General features: G+C 53.5%; 1 protein-coding gene across 3 annotated transcripts in view; it reads right to left on the bottom strand.

Annotated features, from left to right (window-relative positions):
- The window catches only part of si:ch1073-396h14.1 (disintegrin and metalloproteinase domain-containing protein 10), a 660,397-nt gene that overhangs the window by 158,689 nt on the left and 478,007 nt on the right, over positions 1-23,701 (bottom strand). For all 3 annotated transcript variants that reach the window (XM_067967993.1, XM_067967994.1, XM_067967995.1), the window contains one exon: positions 10,010-10,110. In XM_067967993.1, the coding sequence (XP_067824094.1) occupies positions 10,010-10,110 (101 nt within the window). The remainder of the gene's footprint in view (positions 1-10,009; positions 10,111-23,701) is intronic.

The following is a 23,701-nucleotide window of genomic DNA, read 5'->3' as shown; positions in this document are numbered from 1 at the left end:
TTTAAAATGACCAAAAGATTCAATATGGAGCTTGGCTGTTCAGGAATGAAATCAGGAAGCGCACCTTCACACAAAGGGAACTCTCTCCTCCAAAAGGCTGTGGTTGCTGGGGGTGCAATGAAATTTTCAAGACTGAGCTCGATAGATTTTTGTTAGGTAAGGGTATTAAGGGATGTGGAATTAAGATACAGATCATTCATGATCTGATTGAATTGCGGAACAGGCTCGAGGGGCTGAATGGCCTCCTCCTGTTCCTATATTCCTTTGAGCAAGAGATGTTGGCTGAAGGCTTTCAGTGAACTCAGCAGCATGGTGTTGGATAAAGTCCGTCAATGGTCAGTACTTCAGAGGGGCTGAATGGCCTCCTTCTATTCTCATGTTCCAAAGGGCCAGAGTGAAGATGGATGAATGGTATAACAGGACTGAACATAATACCGCAGTGAGTGAGAGATCCAGTGTGAGGAAAAAAAATACAGAGACAATGATAATATAATACAGCACCACAATATAACACAGAGTGAAACATACAGTAAACACACCAGATACTGAGATAATTACAGGGTCAGGGTAATCACAGAGACTAAATAATTTAACATAGCAGTCAGTGCATGGAATATAATAGCAACTGTGATCACACTGTGATATAAATGCAGAGTGTGACATGAAACAGTGTATGATAATAACACGGTGACATATAGTGATGAGAGTAATATAACCCTCCAATATTTCTGGAGCAGCTTGTAATCTCTTTTGAAGTCTGCAATCTATAAAGCGATATTTATTTTTCAAGTGTGGGAACAGAGAGAAACGGGCACAAGTACAAGATCTCCCTGCGATGGGGACCATAACTCCCTGACGCTGCCCTTTACTCTATTGTCTTACGATCTAATGGGGGTTGAAAGTTTATTATGGGCTGTCTGCCTATTCTCCCCCTTTCTGCCACTCCTCCCAATCTCTCTCACCACATGACTTCTGCCTTCACTGGCAGGAACGCACACCCTCCCCTCCCTCCTCAACCTCGGGAAGGCAGACAGTTTTAGTGCTCAGGATTCTCTCGAGGCTCAGAGTCTGTCCACCTCTGCTCCCCCTTTGGGTTAAGGGCCAATAGTCCGTGTCCCTCGGCCAATGAGCAGGGGTCGCTAATGGTTTCTTACTTCCTGAGACTGAGAGTTGGCTCAGCTCTGACCTGTGAGCTCTGACCTGTGAGCTCTGACCCATGAGCTCTGACCCGTGGACTCAGTCCATGGGCTCTGACCCATGAGCTCTAACCCATGAGCTCTGACCCATGGGCTCTGACCTGTGGGCTCGGTCAGTGAGCTCTGACCCGTGGGCTCTGACCCGTGAGCTCTGACCCATGGGCTCTGACCCTTGGGCTCTGACCCGTGAGCTCTGACCCGTGGGCTCTGACCCGTGAGGTCTGACCCGTGGGCTCTGACCCGTGAGCTCTGACCCGTGAGCTCTGACCCGTGAGCTCTGACCCGTGGGCTCTGACCCGTGGGCTCTGACCCGTGAGCTCTGACCCGTGGGCTCTGACCCCTGGGCTCGGTCAGTGAGCTCTGACCCGTGGGCTCTGACCCGTGAGTCTGACCCGTGGGCTCTGACCCCTGGGCTCGGTCAGTGAGCTCTGACCCGTGGGCTCTGACCCGTGAGTCTGACCCGTGGGCTCTGACTCCTGGGCTCGGTCAGTGAGCTCTGACCCGTGGGCTCGGTCAGTGGGCTGTGACCCGTGGGCTCTGACCCGTGGGCTCTGACCCGTGGGCTCTGACCCGTGAGCTTAATCAGTGGGCTGTGACCCGTGGGCTCTGACCCGTGGGCTCGGTCAGTGGGCTCGGTCAGTGGGCTCTGACCCGTGGGCTCGGTCAGTGGGCTCGGTCAGTGGGCTCTGACCCGTGGGCTCGGTCAGTGGGCTCGGTCAGTGGGCTCTGACCCGTGGGCCCTGACCCGTGAGCTCGGTCAGTGGGCTCTGACCCGTGGGCTCGGTCAGTGGGCTCGGTCAGTGGGCTCTGACCCGTGGGCCCTGACCCGTGAGCTTGGTCAGTGGGCTCGGTCAGTGGGCCCTGACCCGTGAGCTCGGTCAGTGGGCTCGGTCAGTGGGCCCTGACCCGTGAACTCGGTCAGTGGGCTCGGTCAGTGGGCCCTGACCCGTGAGCTCGGTCAGTGGGCTCGGTCAGTGGGCTCGGTCAGTGGGCTCTGACCCGTGGGCCCTGACCCGTGAGCTCGGTCAGTGGGCTCGGTCAGTGGGCTCGGTCAGTGGGCCCTGACCCGTGAGCTCGGTCAGTGGGCTCGGTCAGTGGGCTCGGTCAGTGGGCCCTGACCCGTGAGCTCGGTCAGTGGGCTCTGACCCGTGGGCTGTGACCCGTGGGCCCTGACCCATGGGCTCGGTCAGTGGTCTGGTGAGATGTCGAGCTCCTCAAACGTTTACATTAAAGGCTCAGTGAACATGTTTTGCTGTCAAGCTTTGCTCGTACATCCTGTGGGGAACCCAAAATTACAGTGTGTCCAACAGTGAATGGTGTACAACTCCTGTGTGCAGAGCCCTACGTGGAGCTGTGTCAGGGTATATGTAACGACCTACTCTCCGAACCGGAGACGTTTTCTGGCACAGCTCACCATGTGCACCAGAGCTGGCCGTCAGCAGCTGGCACTGTGCCGGCTGTTTTACTACCCAAAGTGGGGGTAGAGATGTACACATTTGGGCACCTACCTACACCATGCCCAGGAGTCCTTGATCTGTGACTGTACTGGGAACTTTAATCACTGTCCAGCCCTACAACCCTCCGAGAACTCTGCGCTCCTCCAACTCTGGCCCCTGGTACATCCGTCACTCTGGAATTCCCTCTCTAACCCTCTCCGTCTCTCTACCTCTCCGTCTCTCTAACCCTCTCCGTCTCTCTACCTCTCCGTCTCTCTAACCCTCTCCGTCTCTCTACCTCTCCGTCTCTCTAACCCTCTCCGTCTCTCTAACCCTCTCCGTCTCTCTACCTCTCCGTCTCTCTAACCCTCTCCGTCTCTCTACCTCTCTCTCCTCCTTTAAGACACACATTAAAACCTACCTCGTCACCTGTCCTAATATCTCCTTCTGTGGCTCGATTACCCTCCTGTGAAATGTCCTGGGACATTTCCCCATGTTCAAGGTGTGATGATAAATGTAAGTCGTTGTTGATGACACTGATAGTCTTTTGGACGCCGAATCACATGCACCAGGCCCCTCGCCCCTCAGTCCGACTCCGACCCGACTCTGGCCCCTGATGGACTGACTCAGGCCGTTCTCCCCTTACCTACACTACTGGAAGTGTCCGAGCTGCTGTGCATTGTGGATGGCAATTCTTATATGATAAGAAATCAGCAGCAGGAAATCATCACTGCCATTAGATCAGGAGTGACTCTGAGGGGGAAGGGGAGAGGGAATGGAGGGGAAGGAAGGGGAGAGGGAATGGAGGGGAAGGAAGGGGAGAGGGAATGGAGGGGAAGGAAGGGGAGGGGGAATGGAGAGGAAGGAAGGGGAGAGGGAATGGAAGTGAAGTGGGAATGGAGGGGAAAGAAGGGGAGAGGGAATGGAGGGGAAGGAAGGGGAGAGGGAATGGAGGGGAAGGAAGGGGAGAGGGAATGGAGGGGAAGGAAGGGGAGAGGGAATGGAGGGGAAGGAAGGGGAGAGGGAATGGAGAGGAAGGAAGGGGAGAGGGAATGGAGGGGAAGGAAGGGGAGAGGGAATGGAGGGGAAGGAAGGGGAGAGGGAATGGAGGGGAAGGAAGGGGAGAGGGAATGGAGGGGAAGGAAGGGGAGAGGGAATGGAGGGGAAGGAAGGGGAGAGGGAATGGAGGGGAAGGAAGGGGAGAGGGAATGGAGGGGAAGGAAGGGGAGAGGGAATGGAGGGGAAGGAAGGGGAGAGGGAATGGAGGGGAAGGAAGGGGAGAGGGAATGGAGGGGAAGGAAGGGGAGAGGGAATGGAGGGGAAGGAAGGGGAGAGGGAATGGAGAGGAAGGAAGGGGAGAGGGAATGGAGGGGAAGGAAGGGGAGAGGGAATGGAGGGGAAGGAAGGGGAGAGGGAATGGAGGGGAAGGAAGGGGAGAGGGAATGGAGGGGAAGGAAGGGGAGAGGGAATGGAGGGGAAGGAAGGGGAGAGGGAATGGAGGGGAAGGAAGGGGAGAGGGAATGGAGAGGAAGGAAGGGGAGAGGGAATGGAGGGGAAGGAAGGGGAGAGGGAATGGAGGGATGGAGAGAGGAAGAAGAGGAAATGGATAGCAATGGAGGGGAGAGTAAATGGAGAGAAATGAAAGGGCGAAGGAGGCAGAAGACAGGAGTGGTGCTTTTGGACAAAATAAGAGAAAAACTGGAAGTGCCACTTTGAGGAGGGGAAAGAGAGTCAGTGTTAACTGGGGAGGGGAGCAGTAGAAGAGTGTCTGTGTGAGAGGGTGGGGAGTTGGATGGGGTACAGTGTGTGTGTGAGGGTGGGGAGTGGGATGGGGTACAGTGTGTGTGAGAGGGTGGGGAGTGGGATGGGGTACAGTGTGTGTGTGTGAGAGGGTGGGGAGTTGGATGGGGTACAGTGTGTGTGTGAGAGGGTGGGGAGTTGGATGGGGTACAGTGTGTGTGTGAGAGGGTGGGGAGTTGGATGGGGTACAGTGTGTGTGAGAGGGTGGGGAGTTGGATGGGGTACAGTGTCTCTGTGTGAGAGGGTGGGGAGTTGGATGGGGTACAGTGTGTGTGTGAGAGGGTGGGGAGTTGGATGGGGTACAGTGTGTGTGTGAGAGGGTGGGGAGTTGGATGGGGTACAGTGTCTGTGTGTGAGAGGGTGGGGAGTTGGATGGGGTACAGTGTGTGTGTGTGAGAGGGTGGGGAGTTGGATGGGGTACAGTGTGTGTGTGAGAGGGTGGGGAGTTGGATGGGGTACAGTGTGTGTGTGTGAGAGGGTGGGGAGTGGGATGGGGTTCAGTGTGTGTGTGAGAGGGTGGGGAGTGGGATGGGGTACAGTGTGTGTGTGTGAGAGGGTGGGGAGTGGGATGGGGTACAGTGTCTCTCTGTGAAAGGGTGGGGAGTTGGATGGGGTACAGTGTGTGTGTGTGAGAGGGTGGGGAGTTGGATGGGGTACAGTGTGTGTGAGAGGGTGGGGAGTTGGATGGGGTACAGTGTGTGTGTGAGAGGGTGGGGAGTTGGATGGGGTACAGTGTCTCTGTGTGAGAGGGTGGGGAGTGGGATGGGGTACAGTGTCTCTGTGTGAGAGGGTGGGGAGTGGGATGGGGTACAGTGTGTGTGTGAGAGGGTGGGGAGTTGAATGGGGTACAGTGTGTGTGTGAGAGGGTGGGGAGTTGGATGGGGTACAGTGTGTGTGTGAAAGGGTGGGGAGTTGGATGGGGTACAGTGTGTGTGAGAGGGTGGGGAGTTGGATGGGGTACAGTGTGTGTGTGTGTGAGAGGGTGGGGAGTTGGATGGGGTACAGTGTGTGTGTGTGTGAGAGGGTGGGGAGTTGGATGGGGTACAGTGTGTGTGTGTGTGAGAGGGTGGGGAGTTGGATGGGGTACAGTGTGTGTGTGAGAGGGTGGGGAGTTGGATGGGGTACAGTGTGTGTGTGTGAGAGGGTGGGGAGTGGGATGGGGTACAGTGTGTGTGTGTGAGAGGGTGGGGAGTTGGATGGGGTACAGTGTCTCTGTGTGAGAGGGTGGGGAGTGGGATGGGGTACAGTGTGTGTGTGTGAGAGGGTGGGGAGTTGAGTGAAATGTAGGGCTTGATTTTCGAGTGAAGTAGTTGGTGCATCAGAGGCGGGGGGAGGGCTCCGAAAATCGGGGAAATCCTGAGCGGGTTCGGAACCCGGCTCCAACCTGCAGATTTCCGGGTTCCCCATTGTCGTGTCTGGGTGCACGCACACCTCCCAAATGCAGGAGTCCCATCGACAATTAAAACCGGCAGGATGATAATTTACACAGTTGTTGAGATAGTTGAAGTGCTCGAACTACTTAATTGTCTCCTCATTTTGGCAGGGGTGCAATTTTGAAGGATTCTCAGCGTGTTTCCCGTGCTGTGGGAAACACTCCCTGTTGGAGCAGACGTGTTTCAGCCAGCAGCCAGTGGGAGATACAAAGGATTATTTTACAGGTGGGGAAACCTCATTTATTGCAGCAGGGCACTCTGTCACTTCAGACAAAGTTTTGGCTGCAACACCTTTATGTTTCCACTCAAAATTCTTACTTTCCACCCAAATCTCTGCTGTGTAAACATATTTACCTACTTTGCGGACCCCCTCAAACTCACACCGTCAGGATGGGGGGGCACCATGGCTGCATTCACCACTACATCCGAGAAGGAGCAACATCACCAGCCTCGCCAGGCATGGCGTCCACCTCCGCCACGTGGAGCTCCACAACGCAGTGCTGCACCACAGGGACCTGCACAAGAGCACGGAGGGCAACAACAGAGAGAGTGACGTCACAGGAGGCACTACCCTCGCAACAGGGTCTACAGACCGAGGCTCAGCTTCCTGGACCTCTCTGAGGAGCAGTGCATACGGAGGCTCAGAGTCAGTCGCCAGGTAATCGCAGACATCTGCAGCCTCCTTCATGCCAAGCTGCTCCCGGCTGGGCTGAGCAGCATCTCATTACCCGTCGCTGTCAAAGTCACCACTGCCCTCAACTTCTTCACCTCCGGATCATTCCAGGATGCCACCAGGGACATCGCCGGGATCTCACAGTCGTCTGCACACAAGTGCATAAGGCAGGTCACTGACGGCTTGTTTCGCAGGGCCTCGCACTACGTCAACTTCCCCATGGACGACCTCAGCCAGACAGCTATTGATTGCACCCATTGAGCATGTTATAGGGCTGCTCAAGATGCGCTTCAGGTGCCTTGATCGTTCTGGGGGAGCGCTTCAATACGCACCAAACAGAGTGGGACACATTGTAGTCGTGTGTTGTGTCCTGCACAACATGGCACAACGGAGAGGGGTGTCGCTTGAGGAGGCCCCATCCACATCTGCCACCCACATTGAGGAGGAGGAGAAGGAGGAAGAGCAGGAGCAACACATGGGCAGAGCAGCGACTCACCTGGCTGATATGTGAACAGTTCTCCTAACATCAGACAGTGTGAAGAGTCCAGTCCTCACCACCTTGACAGAGGAGTGGCCACACCAGCCCCCTCTCCCACCCCCGCCCTGCACAGAACAGTCCTGCAACTACACATACACCCACTGTAGAATGACCCAATGGGTGGCATCAAATGTGGGCGTTCATGGTGAGCCTCATGAAAGGGACTTATTACAGAAGCCAGTCAAGAATGGCCAAGACGTGGCAGTAGTGGTGACAATAATAATATTTCATGTGAATTTAACAAAAAGCAAATATAAATAAAAAACCTGCCCAACCGTCAAACACCCTTGTGCATCCCCTTCGTGCTCACAAAACCTTCACCTTTCGCTTCCGACTACTCCTACGTGGTGCATCCCCTGTGGCTGCAGCAGAGGTAGTGGCAGGTTGCTCATGTTCATCCCCTGACTGCTTAGGTGCTTTGGGCCTACGCCCTCTGGGTTTTGGAGCCCATGAGGGCCCCTCCAAAGACTGTTCCACCTGTACCTGTGCAGGGGTAGACTCGGCCACCTGGAGAGGAGGCAGCATTGCGGGTACTGGTTGAGAGGGGGGCAATGGGTGAGACGTGGGGGCCCTTTGAGTGGCGTCCCCACTTCCATGTCCCTTTCGCCATCATCCCTCTCCTGGGCCAGGCCCATACCACTCCTACCACTCTGCTGGACGACAGTTTGGAGAACATGTATGAAGCCTTGTAAGGCCAGTGCCAGAGTATCTGTCTGCCTGTTTAAGGTGGCAGAATGTTGTTCACTCTGAGTCCGAACGGCCATTGTCAGGGTCTGAATGGACTCATTTGTGAGCCGTGCTTGAAGCTCGATGGAGGCTAGCCTTCCCTCCGTCGCAGACATTCCCGCACTTACCTGTGACACTATCTCAGAGATGCCCTCACTTCCCTGTGACAGTATCTCAGAGATTCCCTCTTGTACCTGTGCCACCATTCCACTCATGCAGGAGTTGGACTCCTCCATCCTCTGCGTGATTGTGGAGAGTGTGCGTGGCACCTGTTCCAGCAACTCGCAAATGTTCTGCTGCCCCTCGATCATTCTCCTTTTAAAGGATGGCCCCCAGGGTTCAGCATCTGTGTCCAGCTGAGCAGAGCCTGGAGAGGAGTGCTCCCACCGACACGGACTCTCCACAGCTGCCCCAGCCACCAGTGTCTGCTCGTGCTCACACGTCTGGGGTAACTCAGCAGGTGCCAACCCAACTAACTGAGGACTAGGACCCACCGAGTTGTGTGTATCTGCGCTGGTGGATGGCTCGCTCAGGTGTGACTGTGCCCCCTCAGAGGCCGGCAGGTCCTCTGAGGAATCGCCCTCTGCTGTCACTGCGGTGGCTGAAGGCCCTGTACAAGAACAGAAGGCAATATTAAGCATGATGACAGATGTGTCATGTTGTGATGAGCATACTGAGGTGCTGAAGATGGCGAGGCATGTTAACATCAATTCATATTGTGTGTGCTGAATGTTAAAGTTCTGTCACCAGACGTTTGTGGGGTGCCAGTCTCGGCGTCCCCGATGGACAGGCACTCGAGGGTTCGGCTCAGCTCCAGCGCCTCCTGCTCGGCGTCTGTGAGGACGATGATCTGTTGCAGCCCCCCCTCCGCTCTTCGCCCTCTCCCGAGCATTCTAGGCTCTCTTCTCCTATAAGGGGAGAAAGTACAGACGTGTGAGTGAGTGATGGTGACGTGGCCAACCGATGAATGCATTGGTTTGGGTGAGGCTGACCGTGAAAGAGATGCATCAGAGGGTGAGTATGAGACGGAGCCATGACATTGGATGAGGATTGGGTTGAGTGGTCGTGGTGGGGTGAGTAATGGGGAGGTGAGGAGGTGCAGGTAAGTTGAGGATGAGCTTTGAGTGGGTGTGAGGAGTGATGTGATGGAGTAGTGTTGGCAGTGCAGAATGAGTTGGGGGATGGGGGCGGTGATGTGGAAGGCAGAATGTAGGAGAATGAGTCAGTGTACTCACTTTGACTGACCTAGTTAGGTCATTGAAGCGCTTCCTGCACTGGATCCAGGTGCGGGAGATGTTGCTGCTGCTGGTGACCTCCTCTGCCACCTCGAGCCAGGCCTTCTTGGTGGCAGAGGCAGGCCACTTCCTCCCGTCCGCTGAGTAGAAAATATCCCTCCTCCTCCTCACCCCATCCAGTAGCACCTGGAGTGAGGCATCACTGAATCTGGGAGCAGCCTTTCCCCTGGGCTGCTCCAATGTGCTGTGTGGGTTTTTGCTCCAGGAGCAGCCATTGGAGGACTGCCCCTTTAAATAGATCTCCTCCAGCTGACAGCCTGTGATGTGATTGCTCAGTCCGCCCGCTGCGCAGCTTTCCGACGGCAAACTGGGAAACCGCGTTAAGTGGCTCCAATCGCGTGGGGAACGGTCAGATTTTATTGGGTGGGTTACCCACGTGCCCAATCCCCCCCCCCCCCACTGCTATCCCGCCTCCCGCGGGTGAGGGTGGGTGTAGGAGAGTAACTGTTGTGGTAATGTTTGGGAAGTTTGGGCTGGTTGGTGTGGTGAAATACCCAAATGTTACCGTGGTTTTTCATATTTTAGATTAAAAATGATTAGATTAAACTGTAAAGCATAAAAGTGCTTCTAATTAACCAGAATGCAGGCATTTTAATATAAAAACTCCTGCTGTCTGTAGAAGCCCCCGCCTCCAGCACCGGTCTGTGCCCTCAATATTTCTTCTCAGCCTTTCGAGCAGTGTTTTCCTCCAACACGAGTGCAGGAATGTTGAGTGAAGGTGCAGAGGCTGTGGAAGAATTTGTCTCCACAAAGCATGGGCTTATAATCAAGGCCGCTCCTGAATTGTCAGATGCCAGCCTCTCCAACCACAGAAAATCAGCTGACAGACGCCCTCTTCCCCTCCCCACAGGGTCAGAGGCTGGTCTAACTCCCGCGAGGGCCTGCCCCTGTGGTAGAGGCCGCTTTGCTCACCTGGATCGCTGGTTCTCGGAGGCCTTGCTGATGACGTCGCAACACACCAAACATGGACTCGTTCATGCAGTGAGGACCCTGGCCTTGCAAGAGAGAGGAATCTGGAGTGCAAAAATTACATTATCAGAACCTTTCTGATTAAAGCTTCAGGAGGTTATGATACCAAAACAATATAATCAGAGCCCAGCCACGCAGACTAAACACATCGTCCAGCTTTAGTAGTTTGAGCAGCGAGGGGGAAGGGGAGGGCACCATGTGAATGCAAAACACCTCCTCATTGATATCTTCTTGACGTGTTTTCACTCAATTGCCTTTCAACTTCCTATGGATGAAACCAACAGCTAAATGAAAGCTGCCCTCTCCTGGTAACGTGTTACAGTTTAGCTCAGCAGGAAACATTCTCACCTCTGGTTCTGGGTCCGACCCACACACCAGGACTTGAGTCCTGATCGAGGCTGATCCTGCCCTGCGGTAGTAAACTCATTGTCGGAGGAGCCATCTTTGGGTTGGTGGTAAACCAGGGTCCTGGAGATCAGGTGAGTATTAAAGGTCCCAGGACACCATTTGAAGAAGGGCGAGGAGCTCTTGAGGGGCATCCAACCTCGGCCCACTTGACTTCGCTGAGCTCTGACAATCTAGGCCTCCAAGCCCAGGCATCTCAGTCCTTTTTGCGTTTCTTGCTCATTGGTTTGTCCTGTTTGAATTCGGTCGGCTTGGAGGTTTGGGAAAGAAGAACTTGCATTTATATAGCGCCTTTCACAACCTTCAGCAAAGAACTTTACAGCCAATGAAGCTCTTTTGAAGTGTAATCAATGTTGTAATGTAGGAAACACGGCAACCTATTTGCGCACAGCAAGATCCCACAAACAGCAATGAAAAAATGACCAGATCATCTGTTTTAGTGATGTTGGTTGAGGAATAAATTTTGACCGGGACACTGGAGAGAACTCCCCTGTTCCTCTTCCAATAGAAGCCATGGGATTATTTACAATCATCTGAGAGGGCAGGCGGGGCCTCAGTTTAACGCCTCATCTGAAAAACGGCACCTCCAACAGTGCAGCACTCCCTCAGTACTGCACTGGAGTGTGAGCCTGGATTTGTGTTCAAGTCTCTGGAGTGGGGTCTTGAACCCATGACCTTCTGACCCAGAGGTGAGAGTGACACCCACTGAGTCACAGCCGACACTCTGTGGTCTCATTGGCGAGTCACCGCACCGGTCAATCGGTACTGAGGGAGCACGGCACCATTGGAGGTGCTGCTCTTTGGCTGAGTCCTTGCCTGCTTACCCCAGCCTTCAGGTGGATGTTAAAGATCGCAGGGCTTTATTCGACGAGGAGGGAGCTCTTGCCTTGTTGCCTTGAGCAACAATCCTCCCTCAACCAATCCAGACGATCTGATATTCAGCTCAGGACTGTTTGTGGCAACGTGCTGTGTCCAAAATGTCTGCTGTGTTTAATTACATAACAACAGTCCCTGCACTTCGAGTTAATTTTTGCACATGAAGATATCTGAGGTTTCCTGAGAGTCATTGAACGGTATATAAATATAAGTAACAAGTCTTTTCTCCCAGTAATTTTGCGTCATTCATTCAAAATGACCCAGGTGAAAGGTGAACAAAATGGGAAACATGATGCATAAAAATGAGCTGGACGGTGTTGGTTTGAATCAACAGGCCGGGTTTGGGACATTTCGGGGAGCTGCTCGATGCAGTGGTAATTTATTACTTTGGAGGTCCAGAAACACCAGGGGAGGGGGTTGATTCCCCGGAAGGCGAGTTGCACAGTCCTGAAATGCAAACTTGTTAACGATTGAATGAAACACAGAGCACAGAGGAAATAAATCCCAGGGAGACTTCCTGGAACAGAGACAGTGAGTGGGGGAGGGGTATTTACTGGGATAGAGACAGTGAGTGGGGGAGGGGGTATTTACTGGGATAGAGACAGTGAGTGGGGGAGTGGTATTTACTGGGATAGAGAGAGTGAGTGGGGGAGGGGGTATTTACTGGGATGGAGACAGTGAGTGGGGGGTGGGGGTATTTACTGGTATAGAGACAGTGAGCGATGGAGGGGTATTTACTGGGATAGAGACAGTGAGTGGGGGAGGGGTATTTACTGGGATAGAGACAGTGAGTGGCGGAGGGGGTATTTACTGGGATAGAGACAGCGAGTGGGGGAGGGGGTATTTACTGGGATAGAGACAGCGAGTGGGGGAGGGGGTATTTACGGTGATAGAGACAGTGAGTGGGGGAGGGGTATTTACTGGGATAGAGACAGTGAGTGGGGGAGTGGTATTTACTGGGATAGAGAGAGTGAGTGGGGGAGGGGGTATTTACTGGGATGGAGACAGTGAGTGGGGGGAGGGGTATTTAATGCGATAGAGACAGTGAGTGGGGGAGGGGTATTTACTGGGATAGAGACAGTGAGTGGGGGAGGGGTATTTACTGGGATAGAGACAGTGAGTGGGGGAGGGGTATTTACTGGGATAGAGACAGTGAGTGGGGGGTGGGGGTATTTACTGGGATAGAGACAGTGAGTGGGGGGAGGGGTATTTAATGCGATAGAGACAGTGAGTGGGGGAGGGGTATTTACTGGGATAGAGACAGTGAGTGGGGGAGGGGTATTTACTGGGATAGAGACAGTGAGTGGGGGAGGGGTATTTACTGGGATAGAGACAGTGAGTGGCGGAGGGGTATTTACTGGGATAGAGACAGTGAGTGGGGGAGGGGGTATTTACGGTGATAGAGACAGTGAGTGGGGGAGGGGGTATTTACTGGGATAGAGACAGTGAGTGGGGGAGGGGTATTTACTGGGATAGAGACAGTGAGTGGGGGAGGGGTATTTACTGGGATAGAGACAGTGAGTGGGCGAGGGGGTATTTACTGGGATAGAGACAGTGAGTGGGGGAGGGGTATTTACTGGGATAGAGACAGTGAGTGGGGGAGGGGTATTTACTGGGATAGAGACAGTGAGTGGGGGAGGGGTATTTACTGGGATAGAGACAGTGAGTGGGGGAGGGGTATTTACTGGGATAGAGACAGTGAGTGGGGGAGGGGGTATTTACGGTGATAGAGACAGTGAGTGGGGGGAGGGGTATTTACTGGGATAGAGACAGTGAGTGGGGGGTGGGGGTATTTACTGGGATAGAGACAGTGAGTGGGGGAGGGGTATTTACTGGGATAGAGACAGTGAGTGGGGGAGGGGTATTTACTGGGATAGAGACAGTGAGTGGGGGAGGGGTATTTACTGGGATAGAGACAGTGAGTGGGGGAGGGGTATTTACTGGGATAGAGACAGTGAGTGGGGGAGGGGGTATTTACTGGGATGGAGAAAGTGAGTGGGGGGAGGGGGTATTTACTGGGATAGAGACAGTGAGTGGGGGAGGGGGTATTTACTGGGATAGAGACAGTGAGTGGGGGCGGGGGTATTTACTGGGATGGAGACAGTGAGTGGGGGGAGGGGGTATTTACTGGGATAGAGACAGTGAGTGGGGGAGGGGGTATTTACTGGGATAGAGACAGTGAGTGGGGGGAGGGGGTATTTACTGGGATAGAGACAGTGAGTGGGGGAGGGGGTATTTACTGGGATGGAGACAGTGAGTGGGGGGAGGGGGTATTTACTGGGATAGAGACAGTGAGTGGGGGAGGGGGTATTTACTGGGATAGAGACAGTGAGTGGGGGAGGGGTATTTACTGGGATAGAGACAGTGAGTGGGGGAGGGGTATTTACTGGGGTAGAGACAGTGAGTGGGGGGAGGGGTATTTACTGGGATAGAGACAGTGAGTGGGGGAGGGGTATTTACTGGGATGGAGACAGTGAGTGGGGGAGGGGGTATTTACTGGGATAGAGACAGTGAGTGGGGGAGGGGTATTGACTGGGATAGAGACAGTGAGTGGGGGAGGGGTATTTACTGGGATAGAGGCAGTGAGTGGGGGAGGGGTATTTACTGGGATAGAGACAGTGAGTGGGGGAGGGGTATTTACTGGGATAGAGGCAGTGAGTGGGGGAGGGGTATTTACTGGGATAGAGGCAGTGAGTGGGGGGAGGGGTATTTACTGGGATAGAGGCAGTGAGTGGGGGAGGGGTATTTACTGGGATAGAGACAGTGAGTGGGGGAGGGGTATTTATTGGGATCGAGACAGTGAGTGGGGGAGGGGTTTTTACTGGGGTAGAGACAGTTAGTGGGGGAGGGGGTATTTACTGGGATAGAGACAGTGAGTGGGGGAGGGGTATTTACTGGGATAGAGACAGTGAGTGGGGGAGGGGTATTTATTGGGATAGAGACAGTGAGTGGGGGATGGGGTATTTATTGGGATAGAGACAGTGAGTGGGGGGAGGGGGTATTTACTGGGATAGATACAGTGAGTGGGGGAGGGGTATTTATTGGGATAGAGACAGTGAGTGGGGGAGGGGTATTTATTGGGATAGAGACAGTGAGTGGGGGGAGGGGGTATTTATTGGGATAGAGACAGTGAGTGGGGGGAGGGGGTATTTACTGCGATAGAGACAGTTAGTGGGGGAGGGGTATTTATTGGGATAGAGACAGTGAGTGGGGGAGGAGTTTTTACTGGGATAGAGACAGTGAGTGGGGGAGGGGTATTTACTGGGATAGAGACAGTTAGTGGGGGAGGGGGTATTTACTGGGATAGAGACAGTGAGTGGGGGAGGGGTTTTTACTGGGAGAGAGACAGTGAGTGGGGGAGGGGGTATTTACTGGGATAGAGACAGTGAGTGGGGGGAGGGGTATTTACTGGGATAGAGACAGTTAGTGGGGGAGGAGTTTTTACTGGGATAGAGACAGTGAGTGGGGGAGGGGGTATTTACTGGGATAGAGACAGTGAGTGGGGGAGGGGGTATTTATTGGGATAGAGACAGTGAGTGGGGGAGGGGTATTTATTGGGATAGAGACAGTGAGTGGGGGAGGGGTATTTACTGGGATGGAGACAGTGAGTGGGGGGAGGGGTATTTACTGGGATAGAGACAGTTAGTGGGGGGAGGGGTATTTACTGGGATAGAGACAGTGAGTGGGGGAGGGGTATTTACTGGGATAGAGACAGTGAGTGGGGGAGGGGTATTTACTGGGATAGAGACAGTGAGTGGGGGAGGGGTATTTACTGGGATAGAGACAGTGAGTGGGGGAGGGGTATTTATTGGGATAGAGACAGTGAGTGGGGGAGGGGTATTTACTGGGATAGAGACAGTGAGTGGGGGAGGGGTATTTACTGGGATAGAGACAGTGAGTGGGGGGAGGGGGTATTTACTGGGATAGAGACAGTGAGTGGGGAGGGGTATTTACTGGGATAGAGACAGTGAGTGGGGGAGGGGTATTTATTGGGATAGAGACAGTGAGTGGGGGAGGGGGTATTTACTGGGATAGAGACAGTGAGTGGGGGAGGGGGTATTTACTGGGATAGAGACAGTGAGTGGGGGAGGGGTATTTACTGGGATAGAGACAGTGAGTGGGGGAGGGGTATTTATTGGGATAGAGACAGTGAGTGGGGGAGGGGGTATTTACTGGGATAGAGACAGTGAGTGGGGGGAGGGAGTATTTACTGGGATAGAGACAGTGAGTGGGGAGGGGTATTTACTGGGAAAGGGACAGTGAGTGGGGGAGGGGGTTTTTACTGGGATAGAGACAGTGAATGGGGGAGGGATATTTACTGGGATAGAGACAGTGAGTGGGGGAGGGGGTTTTTACTGGGATAGAGACAGTGAATGGGGGAGGGGTATTTACTGGGAAAGGGACAGTGAGTGGGGGAGGGGTTTTTTACTGGGATAGAGACAGTGAGTGGGGGAGGGGTATTTACTGGGATAGAGACAGTGAGTGGGGGAGGGGGTATTTACGGTGATAGAGACAGTGAGTGGGGGAGGGGGTATTTACTGGGATAGAGACAGTTAGTGGGGGAGGGGGTATTTACTGGGATAGAGACAGTGAGTGGGGGAGGGGTATTTACTGGGATAGAGACAGTGAGTGGGGGGAGGGTGTATTTACTGGGATAGAGACAGTTAGTGGGGGAGGGGGTATTTACTGGGATAGAGACAGTGAGTGGGGGGAGGGGTATTTACTGGGATAGAGACAGTGAGTGGGGGGAGGGGGTATTTACTGGGATAGAGACAGTTAGTGGGGGAGGGGGTATTTACTGGGATAGAGACAGTGAGTGGGGGAGGGGGTATTTACTGGGATAGAGACAGTGAGTGGGGGAGGGGTATTTACTGGGATAGAGACAGTGAGTGGGGGAGGGGGTATTTACTGGGATAGAGACAGTGAGTGGGGGAGGGGTATTTACTGGGATAGAGACAGTGAGTGGGGGAGGGGTATTTACTAGGATAGAGACAGTGAGTGGGGGAGGGGTATTTACTGGGATAGAGACAGTGAGTGGGGGAGGGGTATTTACTGGGATAGAGACAGTGAGTGGGGGAGGGGTATTTACTAGGATAGAGACAGTGAGTGGGGGAGGGGGTATTTACTGGGATAGAGACAGAGTGGGGGAGGGGGTATTTACTGGGATAGAGACAGTGAGTGGGGGAGGGGGTATTTACTGGGATAGAGACAGTAAGTGGGGGAGGGGGTATTCACTGGGATAGAGACAGTAAGTGGGGGAGGGGGTATTTACTGGGATAGAGACAGTGAGTGGGGGAGGGGGTATTTACTGGGATAGAGACAGTGAGTGGGGGAGGGGGTTTTTACTGGGATAGAGACAGTGAATGGGGGAGGGGTATTTACTGGGAAAGGGACAGTGAGTGGGGGAGGGGTTTTTTACTGGGATAGAGACAGTGAGTGGGGGAGGGGTATTTACTGGGATAGAGACAGTGAGTGGGGGAGGGGGTATTTACGGTGATAGAGACAGTGAGTGGGGGAGGGGGTATTTACTGGGATAGAGACAGTTAGTGGGGGAGGGGGTATTTACTGGGATAGAGACAGTGAGTGGGGGAGGGGTATTTACTGGGATAGAGACAGTGAGTGGGGGGAGGGTGTATTTACTGGGATAGAGACAGTTAGTGGGGGAGGGGGTATTTACTGGGATAGAGACAGTGAGTGGGGGGAGGGGTATTTACTGGGATAGAGACAGTGAGTGGGGGGAGGGGGTATTTACTGGGATAGAGACAGTTAGTGGGGGAGGGGGTATTTACTGGGATAGAGACAGTGAGTGGGGGAGGGGTTTTTACTGGGATAGAGACAGTTAATGGGGGAGGGGGTATTTACTGTGATAGAGACAGTTAGTGGGGGGAGGGGGTATTTACTGGGATAGAGACAGTGAGTGGGGGAGGGGTATTTACTGGGATAGAGACAGTGAGTGGGGGAGGGGTATTTACTGGGATAGAGACAGTGAGTGGGGGAGGGGTATTTACTAGGATAGAGACAGTGAGTGGGGGAGGGGTATTTACTGGGATAGAGACAGTGAGTGGGGGAGGGGTATTTACTGGGATAGAGACAGTGAGTGGGGGAGGGGTATTTACTAGGATAGAGACAGTGAGTGGGGGAGGGGGTATTTACTGGGATAGAGACAGAGTGGGGGAGGGGGTATTTACTGGGATAGAGACAGTGAGTGGGGGAGGGGGTATTTACTGGGATAGAGACAGTAAGTGGGGGAGGGGGTATTCACTGGGATAGAGACAGTAAGTGGGGGAGGGGGTATTTACTGGGATAGAGACAGTGAGTGGGGGAGGGGGTATTTACTGGGATAGAGACAGTGAGTGGGGGAGGGGGTATTTACTGGGATAGAGACAGTGAGTGGGGAAAGGGTTATTCACTGGGATAGAGACAGTAAGTGGGGGAGGGGGTATTTACTGGGATAGAGACAGTGAGTGGGGGAGGGGGTATTTACTGGGATAGAGACAGTGAGTGGGGGAGGGGGTATTTACTGGGATAGAGACAGCGAGTGGGGGAGGGGGTATTTACTGGGATAGAGACAGCGAGTGGGGGAGGGGTATTTACTGGGATAGAGACAGTGAGTGGGGGAGGGGTATTTACTGGGATACAGACAGTGAGTGGGGGAGGGGTATTTACTGGGATAGAGACAGTGAGTGGGGGAGGGGGTATTTACTGGGATAGAGACAGTGAGTGGGGGAGGGGGTATTTACTGGGATAGAGACAGTGAGTGGGGGAGGGGGTATTTACTGGGATAGAGACAGTGAGTGGGGGAGGGGGTATTTACTGGGATAGAGACAGAGAGTGGGGGAGGGGGTATTTACTGGGATAGAGACAGTGAGTGGGGGAGGGGTATTTACTGGGATAGAGACAGTGAGTGGGGGAGGGGTATTTACTGGGATGGAGACAGTGAGTGGGGGAGGGGTATTTACTGGGATAGAGACAGAGAGTGGGGGAGGGGGTATTTACTGGGATAGAGACAGTGAGTGGGGGAGGGGTATTTACTGGGATAGAGACAGTGACTGGGGGAGGGGTATTTACTGGGATGGAGACAGTGAGTGGGGGAGGGGTATTTACTGGGATAGAGACAGAGAGTGGGGGAGGGGGTATTTACGGGGATAGAGACAGTGAGTGGGGGAGGGGTATTTACTGGGATAGAGACAGTGAGTGGGGGGAGGGGTATTTACTGGGATAGAGACAGTGAGTGGGGGAGGGGTATTTACTGGAACAGAGACAGTGAGTGGGGGGAGGGGTATTTACTGGGATAGAGACAGTGAATGGGGGAGGGGCATTTACTGGGATAGAGACAGTTAGTGGGGGAAGGGGTATTTATTGGGATAGAGACAGTGAGTGGGGGAGGGGTTTTTACTGGGATAGAGACAGTTAGTGGGGGAGGGGGTATTTACTGGGATAGAGACAGTGAGTGGGGGAGGGGTATTTACTGGGATAGAGACAGTGAGTGGGGGAGGGGTATTTACTGGGATGGAGACAGTGAGTGGGGGAGGGGTATTTACTGGGATAGAGACAGTAAATGGGGGAGGGGTATTTACTGGGATAGAGACAGTGAGTGGGGGAGGGGTATTTACTGGGATAGAAACAGTGAGTGGGGGAGGGGTATTTACTGGGATAGAAACAGTGAGTGGGGGAGGGGTATTTACTGGGATAGAGACAGTGAGTGGGGGAGGGGTATTTACTGGGATAGAGACAGAGAGTGGGGGAGGGGGTATTTACTGGGATAGAGACAGTGAGTGGGGGGAGGGGTATTTACTGGGATAGAGACAGAGAGTGGGGGAGGGGGTATTTACTGGGATAGAGACAGTGAGTGGGGGAGGGGTATTTACTGGGATAGAGACATTGAGTGGGGGATGGGGTATTTACTGGGATAGAGACAGTGAGTGGTGGAGGGGTATTTACTGGGATGGAGACAGTGAGTGGGGGAGGGGTATTTACTGGGATAGAGACAGAGAGTGGGGGAGCGGGTATTTACGGGGATAGAGACAGTGAGTGGGGGAGGGGTATTTACTGGGATAGAGACAGTGAGTGGGGGGAGGGGGTATTTACTGGAACAGAGACAGTGAGTGGGGGGAGGGGTATTTACTGGGATAGAGACAGTGAATGGGGGAGGGGCATTTACTGGGATAGAGACAGTTAGTGGGGGAAGGGGTATTTATTGGGATAGAGACAGTGAGTGGGGGAGGGGTTTTTACTGGGATAGAGACAGTTAGTGGGGGAGGGGGTATTTACTGGGATAGAGACAGTGAGTGGGGGAGGGGGTATTTACTGGGATAGAGACAGTAAATGGGGGAGGGGTATTTACTGGGATAGAGACAGTGAGTGGGGGAGCGGGTATTTACTGGGATAGAGACAGTGAGTGGGGGAGGGGGTATTTACTGGGATAGAGACAGTGAATGGGGGAGGGGGTATTTACTGGGATAGAGACAGTTAGTGGGGGAGGGGTATTTACTGGGATAGAGACAGTGAATGGGGGAGGGGGTATTTACTGGGATAGAGACAGTGAGTGGGGGAGGGGTATTTACTGGGATAGAGACAGTGAGTGGGGGAGGGGTATTTACTGGGATGGAGACAGTGAGTGGGGGAGGGGTATTTACTGGGATAGAGACAGAGAGTGGGGGAGGGGGTATTTTCGGGGATAGAGACAGTGAGTGGGGGAGGGGTATTTACTGGGATAGAGACAGTGAGTGGGGGGAGGGGGTATTTACTGGAACAGAGACAGTGAGTGGGGGGAGGGGTATTTACTGGGATAGAGACAGTGAGTGGGGGAGGGGTATTTACTGGGATAGAGACAGTGAGTGGGGTAGGGGTATTTACTGGGATGGAGACAGTGAGTGGGGGAGGGGTATTTACTGGGATAGAGACAGTAAATGGGGGAGGGGTATTTACTGGGATAGAGACAGTGAGTGGGGGAGGGGTATTTACTGGGATAGAAACAGTGAGTGGGGGAGGGGTATTTACTGGGATAGAAACAGTGAGTGGGGGAGGGGTATTTACTGGGATGGAGACAGTGAGTGGGGGAGGGGTATTTACTGGGATAGAGACAGAGAGTGGGGGAGGGGGTATTTACGGGGATAGAGACAGTGAGTGGGGGAGGGGTATTTACTGGGATAGAGACAGTGAGTGGGGGGAGGGGTATTTACTGGAGCAGAGACAGTGAGTGGGGGGAGGGGTATTTATTGGGATAGAGACAGTGAGTGGGGGAGGGGCATTTACTGGGATAGAGACAGTTAGTGGGGGAAGGGGTATTTATTGGGATAGAGACAGTGAGTGGGGGAGGGGTTTTTACTGGGATAGAGACAGTTAGTGGGGGAGGGGGTATTTACTGGGATAGAGACAGTAAATGGGGGAGGGGTATTTACTGGGATAGAGACAGTGAGTGGGGGAGCGGGTATTTACTGGGATAGAGACAGTGAGTGGGGGAGGGGGTATTTACTGGGATAGAGACAGTAAATGGGGGAGGGGTATTTACTGGGATAGAGACAGTGAGTGGGGGAGCGGGTATTTACTGGGATAGAGACAGTGAGTGGGGGAGGGGGTATTTACTGGGATAGAGACAGTAAATGAGGGAGGGGTATTTACTGTGATAGAGACAGTGAGTGGGGGAGCGGGTATTTACTGGGATAGAGACAGTGAGTGGGGGAGCGGGTATTTACTGGGATAGAGACAGTGAGTGGGGGAGGGGGTATTTACTGGGATAGAGACAGTAAATGGGGGAGGGGTATTTACTGGGATAGAGACAGTGAGTGGGGGAGCGGGTATTTACTGGGATTGAGACAGTGAGTGGGGGAGGGGGTATTTACTGGGATAGAGACAGTAAATGGGGGAGGGGTATTTATTGGGATAGAGACATTGAGTGGGGGAGGGGTATTTACTGGGATAGAGACAGTGAGTGGGGGAGGGGGTATTTACTGGGATAGAGACAGTAAATGGGGGAGGGGTATTTACTGGGATAGAGACAGTGAGTGGGGGAGCGGGTATTTACTGGGATAGAGACAGTGAGTGGAGGAGGGGGTATTTAATGGGATAGAGACAGTGAATGGGGGAGGGGGTATTTACTGGGATAGAGACAGTTAGTGGGGGAGGGGTATTTACTGGGATAGAGACAGTGAATGGGGGAGGGGGTATTTACTGGGATAGAGACAGTGAGTGGGGGAGGGGGTATTTATTGGGATAGAGACAGTGAGTGGGGGAGGGGTTTTTACTGGGATAGAGACAGTGAGTGGGGGAGGCGGTATTTACTGGGATAGAGACAGTTAGTGGGGGAGGGGGTATTTACTGGGATAGAGACAGAGTGGGGGAGGGGGTATTTACTGGGATAGAGACAGTGAGTGGGGGAGGGGTACTTACTGGGATAGAGACAGAGTGGGGGAGGGGGTATTTACTGGGAAAGAGACAGTGAGTGGGGGGAGGGGTATTTACTGGGATAGATGCAGTGAGTTGGGGGAGGGGTATTAACTGGGATAGAGACAGTGAGTGGGGGAGGGGTATTTACTGGGATAGAGACAGTGAGTGGGGGAGGGGTATTTACTGGGATAGAGGCAGTGAGTTGGGGGAGGGTTATTTACTTGGATAGAGACAGTGAGTGGGGGAGGGGTACTTACTGGGATAGAGACAGAGTGGGGGAGGGTGTATTTACTGGGAAAGAGACAGTGAGTGGGGGAGGGGTATTTACTGGGATAGAGGTAGTGAGTGGGGGAGGGGGTATTTACTGGGATAGAGACAGTGAGTGGGGGAGGGGTATTTACTGGGATAGAGACAGTGAGTGGGGGAGGGGGTATTTACTGGGATAGAGACAGTGAGTGGGGGAGGGGGTATTTACTGGGATAGAGACAGTGAGTGCGGGAGGGGTATTTACTGGGATAGAGACAGTGAGTGGGGGAGGGGTATTTACTGGGATAGAGACAGTAAGTGGGGGAGGGGGTATTTACTGGGATAGAGACAGTGAGTGGGGGAGGGGGTATTTACTGGGATAGAGACAGTGAGTGGGGGAGGGGGTATTTACTGGGATAGAGACAGTGAGTGGGGGAGGGGTATTTACTGGGATAGAGACAGTGAGTGGGGGAGGGGGTATTTACTGGGATAGAGACAGTGAGTGGGGGAGGGGGTATTTACTGGGATAGAGACAGTGAGTGGGGGAGGGGTATTTACTGGGATAGAGACAGTGAGTGGGGGAGGGGTATTTACTGGGATAGAGACAGTGAGTGGGGGGAGGGGTATTTACTGGGATAGAGACAGTGAGTGGGGGAGGGGTATTTACTGGGATAGAGACAGTGAGTGGGGGTGGGGGTATTTACTGGGATAGAGACAGTGAGTGGGGTAGGGGGTATTTACTGGGATAGAGACAGTGAGTGGTGGAGGGGTATTTACTGGGATAGAGACAGTGAGTGGGGGAGGGGTATTTACTGGGATAGAGACAGTGAGTGGGGGAGGGGTATTTACTGGGATAGAGACAGTGAGTGGGGGTGGGGGTATTTACTGGGATAGAGACAGTGAGTGGGGGGAGGGGTATTTACTGGGATAGAGACAGTGAGTGGGGGAGGGGGTATTTACTGGGATAGAGACAGTGAGTGGGGGAGGGGTATTTACTGGGATAGAGACAGTGAGTGGGGGGAGGGGTATTTACTGGGATAGAGACAGTGAGTGGGGGAGGGGGTATTTACTGGGATAGAGACAGTAAGTGGGGGAGGGGGTATTCACTGGAATAGAGACAGTAAGTGGGGGAGGGGGTATTTACTGGGATAGAGACAGTGAGTGGGGGAGGTGTATTTACTGGGATAGAGACAGTGAGTGGGGGAGGGGTATTTACTGGGACAGAGACAGTGAGTGGGGGAGGGGGTATTCACTGGAATAGAGACAGTAAGTGGGGGAGGGGGTATTTACTGGGATAGAGACAGTGAGTGGGGGAGGGGGTATTTACTGGAATAGAGACAGTAAGTGGGGGAGGGGGTATTTACTGTGATAGAGACAGTAAGTGGGGGAGGGGGTATTTACTGGGATAGAGACAGTGAGTGGGGGAGGGGGTATTCACTGGAATAGAGACAGTAAGTGGGGGAGGGGGTATTTACTGGGATAGAGACAGTGAGTGGGGGAGGGGGTATTTACTGGGATAGAGACAGTGAGTGGGGGGAGGGGTATTTACTGGGATGGAGACAGTGAGTGGGGGAGGGGGTATTTACTGGGATAGAGACAGTGAGTGGGGGAGGGGGTATTTACTGGGATAGAGACAGTGAGTGGGGGAGGGGGTATTTACTGGGATAGAGACAGTGAGTGGGGGAGGGGGTATTTACTGGGATAGAGACAGTGAGTGGGGGA

This window comes from Heptranchias perlo, chromosome 29 (assembly GCF_035084215.1).
Source record: "Heptranchias perlo isolate sHepPer1 chromosome 29, sHepPer1.hap1, whole genome shotgun sequence".
NCBI lineage: Eukaryota > Metazoa > Chordata > Chondrichthyes > Hexanchiformes > Hexanchidae > Heptranchias > Heptranchias perlo.
Note: the sequence above shows the minus strand (reverse complement) of the source record. Positions and strands in the feature narration are given on the sequence as shown.